The sequence below is a fragment of the Gigantopelta aegis genome, chromosome 6 (assembly GCF_016097555.1).
Source record: "Gigantopelta aegis isolate Gae_Host chromosome 6, Gae_host_genome, whole genome shotgun sequence".
NCBI lineage: Eukaryota > Metazoa > Mollusca > Gastropoda > Neomphalida > Peltospiridae > Gigantopelta > Gigantopelta aegis.
In genome coordinates this window covers 55453783-55462646 of record NC_054704.1, presented here as the reverse complement: position 1 = coordinate 55462646, position 8864 = coordinate 55453783, and the positions used below count along the sequence as shown (strand labels likewise).

General features: G+C 41.8%; 1 protein-coding gene across 1 annotated transcript; it reads right to left on the bottom strand.

Moving 5' to 3' along the window:
* Positions 1 to 5798: 5798 nt before the first annotated feature.
* On the bottom strand, positions 5799 to 8390 carry LOC121375709 (toll-like receptor 3). Its single transcript, XM_041503303.1, has one exon. It carries the CDS (start codon positions 8124 to 8126, stop codon positions 6039 to 6041), a length of 2088 nt encoding a protein of 695 aa, XP_041359237.1. The 5' UTR covers positions 8127 to 8390; the 3' UTR covers positions 5799 to 6038.
* Positions 8391 to 8864: the final 474 nt, after the last annotated feature.

The window sequence follows — 8864 nt, the reverse complement described above, 5'->3', positions numbered from 1 at the left end:
GATGCAATGCGACCATAAACTTCCATTAAACAGTGCTGAAGAAAAAAAGTGTTTACGTCCTACTGTAATATTTTTCCTTTTTTTTTTTTCTCTTTTTTTTTTTTTTTTTTTTTTTTTTTTTTTTTTTTTTTGTTCGATCAAATAAACACAGTGTAATCGTATTTAGCAGAGATAATTCAACACAAACATTTACGACTCGATCAAAAGGATAATAAACAGCAACTATAAACTATTCTTTTGTCTACCATAAAACTGTCCACATGAAAAGAAGAGTTTTTGTTCAGTTATTACATCAATCAACATTACAAGCAGATTCAATTCCTCGATGTAGAATATGACGAATTTCATTTGACGTGTAATATGAACCAGATGATTGCTTTAACGTATTTTGGGAGATAAGAGGTCTCTTGTCGAAATTGTAGTATTTCCTTCTGTTCGTTATAGTGTTATGTCAATTATTTTGAGGCCCTTACATACTGTACATAATGATTGTTCTTACAAGACCGATTGATTTTCTATGTTCAAAAGAGGTTGATTATTAGATTTGGAGCAATCGACTTGTGGATATTCGCTTACTAAATGGCCTAACACGGCAACAGGATACTGCCTGAAAATATCATGTGTTCCGAAAGGTATTTTATTCAGCCAGCTAAATACGTACAAGTAGTAGTCATATCTTATGGATATTTTGGTGTATAATTATTTATAGCAACGTAACAGTAAATTAGAAAAACAAATAGCTTTTTAAAAAATATTATCTGACGCTAGTGGTTAAAAACGGTTTAAGGTAGGGCTACCGGACATTTACATGAAGAGGAATATACGTGTAGTATATATTTCAAGTCACGTTAGCCGTGCCTTTAGCAGGTCAAAAGTCGTGTGACCGTGCCTTTAAGGCAGGTAGGTTCTGGGTTTCAGTTTTAGTCTAGGGTTCCAACTTCCAACTCAGACTGAGTGTACATCTCACTGGACTTGATTGCATTGTACTGAAGCAAAGTTCGAAATGCTCCCCAGGCTATAGACATAACATGATAGAGCTGTTAAAAATCACTATGATATTTTGACCGCCAGGGTGATGCCAGTTTGTTAAATTTCAGGGTCTGGTCCATGGATTACTCACTTGGGAAAAGGAAATGGTTTATTTAACGGCGCACTCAACACATTTTATTTACGGTTATATGGTTAAGGACCACACAGATATTGAAGGAGGAAACCCGCTGTCGCAACTTTATGGACTACTTTTCGATTAGCAGCAAGGGATCTTTTATATGCACCATCCCATAGACAGGATAGCACATACCACGGCCTTTGATGTACCAGCCGTGGTGCACTGGCTGGAGCGAGAAATAGCGCAATGGGCCCACTGACGGGGATCGATCCCAAACCGACCGCGCATCAAATGAGCGCTTTACCACTGGGCTACGTCTCGCCCTACTCATTTGGGATAAACAGTTCAAATATGCAGGTCGAATGTCTTTTAAATAGTGATAAAATCAAAAATACATTTTGTCCGCAAATCTCCTCCCCACCTCCCTCCTGTTTACATTGCCTTGTTCAGTATTCTTGAGTTGAAAAGTTAATAGTTAAAATTTCTTTTGTTAAACGACTCCACTAGATAACGATGCTTTATTAATCATCGGCGAATGGATGTCAAACATTTCGTAATTTTTCCATTAGTAACAAGGGATCTTTTATATACATCATCCCAAAGACAGGATAGCACATACCACGGCCTTTGATATTCCAGTCGTGGTGCAATGGCGGGGTGGGATTTAGCTCAGTCGGTTGAGAGCTCGCTTGAGGTGCTTGCGTCGCAGGATCGAATCACCTCCGTGAATTCATTCAACTGATTGGCGTTTTTTCATCGTTCCAACCAGTGTACCATAACTGGTCAAAGGCCGTGGTGTGTGCTTTTCTGTTTGTGGGAAAGTGCATATAAAAGATCTCTTACTGCATTAAAAAAAAACTGTAGCGCGATTCCTCTGATGACTAGGTGTCAGAATTACCAAATGTTTGACATCCAATAGCCGATGATTAATTAATCAATGTGCCCCAGTGGTGTCGTTAAATAAAACAAACTTTTGTGCACTGGGTGGAACGAGAAATAGCCCAATGGGCCCACCGACGGCGATCGACCTTAGACCGACAGCGATTCAGGCGAGCGCTCTACCACTGGACTACGTTCCGCCCCTTTCGTGTTGAGAGATTCATGTAGTCAGTTTTCAGTGAATCATTTAACTCGTGCTTACGTCCACTGAAGGTTCAAGCACGACCGGTGGATTAGTCAGTTTTTACATCCTCTACTTGAGACACTGCATGTCTGCGCCTCCGGATCCACTTCATCACAAGACGAGTCTCTCACACTGGCCCTATAAAACTCGCTATTTGACCTACATGTAGCACACACACACACACACACACACACACACACACACACACACACACACACACACACACACACACACACAGACACACACAGACACACACACACACAAACACACACACACAGACACACACACACACATACAGACACACACACACACACAAACACACACACACACGCACACGCACATACACACACGCACACACACAGAGACACACACACGCACACACACACACACAGACACACAGACACACACCACATGCACACACACACACACACTCACACAGATACACACCACATACAGACACACACATATCACAGACACACACACACACACCACAGACAGACACACGCACCAAAGACACACACACACCACACACACACACACACCACAGACACGCACAACACAGACACACACACACCACACACACACACACACCACAGACACACACACCACAGACACACACACCACAGACACACACACAGACACACCTCCGCTTGTTACCGACCCCGGTCGGGCTGCTGGTGTTGTCTTGCACCTGACAATGCAGGCGATCCCTTCTCCCACCCACCCCAAACCTTTTCTGTCCTGGACGGGCGTGCGCTAAAACAGCTTGCTCTGAATGTGCAGCCCTATGACTTAACCTGGTCTGAGATGCATGGAGCATTCGTCAAGCCATCGTGTTTAAAGCTGTAAGCTACTATGTTCGTATCAAAGTACTGACTTAGCCACCAAAACACACTGAAGCTAGGTCTGGTGCTTTCAAAATATTCCCGTCGGTGTGCCCATTCGGCTAATTCTCGTTCCAATGAATGAATGAATGTTTAACGACACCCCAGCACGAAAAATACATCGGCTATTGGGTGTCAAACTATGGTAATGCAAATAAATAAAGTGATGATCAATATCAATATAAAAATTCAAGACTTAAACAAAAACAGTGTAAAGAACTGTGCAAAAACACTAATATCACAGAATTTTACGGATACTGAATTTTACTCAAAACTTCAATTTTGTGCTGTATTGGCCATTCTCAAAGAGAATGTTACACCCCTGCACCACGGTGAGGTTACAGCACACGCAGAGGAATTCTCGTTCCAGCCAGTGCACCACGACTGGCCGTGGTATGCGCTATCGTGTCTGTGGGATGGTGCATATAAAAGATCCCTTGCTACTAATAAAAAAAAAAACGTAGCGGGTTTTCTCTCTAAGACTATAAGTCAAAATTATTAAATGTTTGACATCCAATAGCCGATGATTCATATATCAATTTGCTCTAGTGGTGTCGTTAAACAAAAACAAACTTTCTAACTTTCAAAATATAGCGCATGTACCATGTTGTCTGCGACCAAATCTGTAGTTCGTGCCAAGCGCCAGCGCCAGGAGGCGCGTATTTATACTGGGGTGGGTCTAGGCTTTAGCGGACAAAGATTCTAGGGAGGGTTCATGAGCAGGGGGGTTTTGACCCCAAAACACGCGCCTGGCCAGATCCAGATCCAGCTCGTGGGTGGTTTTAAACTTAGGGGAGGTATCTAGCTCAGTCAGTAGGGGTGGGACGGAGCCCAGTGGGTTATTGGGTTATTTCTCGTTCATGCCAGTGCTCCAAAAAGTACGTAACAAACTCCATTGTATGTACTATCCTGTATTTGTTTTGTTTATCGTAAAGAGTAGTCCATTGCGTGGCGGCAGCGGGTATTCCTCTCTCATTATCTGTGTGGTCCTTAACCATATGCCCGACGCCATATAACAGGAATTATCGTTAAATAAAACGGTTTTTCCTTCCTTTTAGCTTAGTCTTTAGAACGCTTATCCTGCGTGCTTGTGTATGTCAGAAAAAACAAATGTTTGATGTCCAGTAGCCGATGATTAATAAATCAATGTGATCTAGTGGTGTCGTTAAGCAAAATAATTTTAGAGCACCGACTTAAACGGAAAGTGAATGCGAGCACGATTAAGAAGTGTAAAACTAATATTATACATTGATCTCCCTCCGTCTCTCTCTCTCTCTCTCTCTCTCTCTCTCTCTCTCTCTCTCTCTCTCTGTCTTTCTATGTCTCTGTGTGAGCGTGTGTGTCTCTTTGTCTCTCTATGGTTTCCTCTCTCTCTCTCTCTCTCTCTCTCTCTCTCTCTCTCTCTCTCTCTCTCTCTCTCTCTCTCTCTCTCTTTGAATTTTCTTTCTCTCTGTGTGTGTGTTTCTCCCTTAGTTTCTTTACATCAACCTCCTAGGTCGATTCACTTTCTCATTCACGTTTTTCTCGTCCCAATCAGTGTCCAACGACTGGTGTATCAAAGGTGATGGTATGTGTTGTCCTGTCTGAGGGAAAATGCACATAAAATATTCCTTGTTGCTAATGGAACAATGTAGCGCGTTCATTCCGAAGTATTACGAGTCAAAATTAACAAATGTTTGATGTGCTCTAACGGTGCCAATACACAAAACAAACAGAAACACTTTTATGCAGAAATATATATTTGATATGTAATTACAATCGTTAAAAAGTCTCTGTTAGTCGATGACATCTTAAAAATTGCAGCAAACTCAGAATGTCCCTTTAATTGTTGGTGTTTATAGCAGCTGAAAATTAAGTTTATGCGGAACAAAAAAAGGTACATTGATCGGAAACTAGTGTCGGTAACAACAGCTGAAGTATTAAGTTTAACCACTTTGCCAACTGAAGTTAGAGTTTGCTTTGTTTAACTACATCACTATAGCACTATATTCGATTCGGTTACATAATCTTCAGCGGAAACCCGCTACAGTTTTCCTTTAGCAGCAATACATAAATTTGATGCATTTTCCCCACAGGACTTGGAGCCATATATTGTGGTCCACATCAGCTCTCCTCTGTAGACGAAGCACCTGGCAGCGAGTCACGGCTGCAGACCCTCACCACTCTATCATAACTTATTTTGGTATCGGTCTTCTGCAGAGATATGGTACTGAATATGTTGATGGCATAAAGCAAATAAAGCATTTGTTTTTAGTTTAATTATTTTTCTCTACTACTCTTGTTTTACCAATTTTAAATTAGTATAAATAGTAAGAGAACAAAAGCTGCAATAAAAAAGAGATTTCAAAATGTTTTGAATTTAATGAATGATCATTTGAAGTTTGTATTGTAGAAGCAATACTCTCTCTCTCTCTCTCTCTCTCTCTCTCTCTCTCTCTCTCTCTCTCTCTCTCTCTCCCCCTCTCTCTGTTTCTTTCTGTCTGTCCGTCTCTCTGTCTGTCTGTCTGTCTGTCTGTCTCTCTCTCTCTCTCTCTCTCTCACTCTCTCTCTCTCTCTCTATCTCTCTTTCTCCCACCCCTATCTCTCTGTTTCTCTCTGTCTCTCTCTCTCTCTCTCTCTCTCTCCCCTATATATCTCTCTCTCTCTGTTTCTCTATGTCTGTCCGTCTCTCTCTCTGTCTGTCTGTCTGTCTGTCTGTTTGTCTCTCTCTCTCTCTCTCTCTCTCTCTCTCTCTCTCTCTCTCTCTCTCTCTCTCTCTCTCTCTCTCTCTCTTGTTAGCTAAAATTCTGACAGGCTAGTAAATGTTTCTTTGGTAGTGGATTTTTCACAATTACATGTATATTGTTGCGGTGTCATTAAATATCCATTCGTTGCTGTTCAGTTACTAGCGCTAGTCCGACGTTTCTAAAAGGTTCGTATGTATTTAGTGAATGATTTCCCGATAAACATCCTCCCAAAGCCTTGCCCTGTCTTCTTCACTTGCAGGCCAGCGTATGTAGTCTCTCGTTCGTAGAACTGCATACAGTCCTGGGGTCATGTGGCGGCGATCCACTTCCTCGAGAAGAATTACCACGAAAAGGTCAAGGTCACGAGCATTGTTGTGCTGAATGGCCACCTGCAGTTGAAACTGGCACCATTCTTCCTCCATAAACGAATTGGACACTACCAAAATAAACCCGCGACTGCAGAGCACAGATTCTGCTATGCTGTCTATCATCGGCTTCCCTGGAATAAAATCCCGTTCCTCGACACAGAGTTTTAGTCCTTTAGTGTCTTCAAGAAATGGTAGCATCTCCTGTATAATCCACTCCAGGTCCTCTTCACAGTAGATAACGCAGACATCGTAAGTGTAGTCCCGTTCTATCTCCAGGTGTCGTCTCTGTCTGTGACCTCGCATGTACCAGTAATGTTTTAGTGACCAGCGTTTGCGATATAGCAGTGAAACGACAATTGTCAAAAGCATGCCGAAAGACGCGACAGCCACAATAGCAAATGCTGTGGTCACTGCGATCAGGCATTTCTCTTCTGATAATTGAATGTCCGTGAGCTGGACGTTCTGAACTGACAGTGGCGAGGAACATATGTATGAGTGGTCCATTTCCTTGAAAATTGTCCTGTTAGTCTTGAACCAGTTGAGGAACCACAGCAGGTCGCAGGTACAAGAAAATGGATTTTCTGCTAGGTTAATGTGTTTCAGCCGTTGACGAAACTCTGGTGGAAATGAATCTTCCTGTATGCTTCCAATCAAATTACCCATCAGATACAAATCAGTTAGCGATCTCAGAGGGGCAAACGTACCAGGTGGCCACACTTTTATGTAATTCTTGTACAAACTTAACCACTTCAGTTCGGTTAAATTCGTAGTTACGACGTTAGGTATAGTCTGTAAGCCACAGTTCCCAAGTTCCAGATATGTTAAATGTTTTAGAGGTTCAAACAATTCCTCCATCGCAGTCTCAGTAATGTAATGGAAGCGGTTGTAGGACATCGACAGCCTCTTTAGATTCACACAGCCCCAGAACATGCGCGGACTCACTGCCTGCATATTAAGATCATTGTCCCTTATATCTATCCGAAAGAGTTTAGTATTGTTGAAGGCAAAGTGTTCAATATTCTTCAGCGGTCCATTTAATGCTCTCAGTATTAAAACCTGCAGGGAATGAAGCATCATAAAAGCATTTTTTCTGATATGTTTAATAGGATTTGTATTGAGCGACAGAATTTTTAGGTCTTTCAGACAATTCATACTTTCTTCGTCTAAATCGGTAATCCGGTTATGATCAAGAAATAGATCAGTCAAAACGAGATGTGTACCACTGTCGCAAAAGTTAGGAAATGTAAAAAAACTGTTAAACATAACACTTAAAATTTTGGGAAACGGAGAGTGATCCACCAAGACAGAGGATATGGCATTGTTATCTAAATCTAAATGTTCAAGATTGGGTATATGTTTGAATGACGTTTGATTGTAATACGTTAGACGACTCCAATCCATGTGAATCTCCGTCAGTGTTGTGGAGTTTAGGACGGCGATGGCTTCATATAACAGGTCGCCATACTCCATGTGATTGATTGATAACATTTGTATCGGCAGTGTCCATAGGGACTGCAGAACTCCTTTCAGTGATGCAAGACCGACTGGGTTTCCGCTTAATTCTAACTTTTGAAGGTATTTCAGCTTACAAAACGCGTCAGGTGTCATGAAGTTGATATTGTTCGACCTTAAAACGAGAACAGTAATTTTCAGTGCTGAAACGTTGAGGAATGTGTGTTGAGTAACCGAGTCCAGGTGATTGAACGAGAAGTTAAGTCCCACAATGCTACTGTTCAGTGCTGGAATGTAGGTCAAGTTGTTCCCGTGATCAGTGCACTTCGCGAAGTACGCCGTGGGACAGAGACACAACTGCCTGAAGCAGAACTTCCATATCCTTTGTGAATCTGGCGTCGCATTGGCAGCGAAGGTGAATGCAACGATATGAATAATGATCAAGCACAAACCCATTCCTCTCATGTTCGTTGGTTATAGGCCTACATGTACCCAGTCTTATTTTTTAAAATGTAGATCACTGCAACAAATAATCGAATTAAAAGTCACACAGTCCTTTGTACACTTTTCCAATTATACTTCGATGACGATTTCAGTTTCTCTAAAACTAGTATATTCTCTCAGCTGTGTGACTTCTGTAAATCGTCCACGGAAAGTCGTGAAAAGTATTTGTATCACCGCCAAGCAACAAGGAAGTTAACAGGTGACAATTTTGACAGCTTTCCTCAACATTTAACGTTGCTGTGCTGGCTCGCTTATGAGTTGAGGTCACTGATATAACTGGAAGCCTAGGTAGCGCTAAACCAAACAGCACACGGCAGGGTCAAAGTTTGAAATGCAGCGAACTTTTGATAGAGCAATCCACGATGCCAGTCTTAAAGGTTGTACTATACCAAATGAAAGCCCACAGGCCACAATGTTAACGTATGTGGTTAAAACACTATACGGAATATATGAACCAAATTATGACCCAGAAATATGAATACTACAACCCCCCCCCACACACACCCCCCCCCCCCCCCCCCCCCCCAAAGTATTAAGTGAAGAACGTGGAACCTTTCATGGCTCACTTTCGATATAGCCGAATGTTTTTACAACACTCCCAATTTCGCACAAAATTGAAGGGGTTTTTCCAGTTTTGAATCTGTTGTTATTTGAACAATATTTAACATATGGGCCTAACATTTTCATTGATGGTGGCAA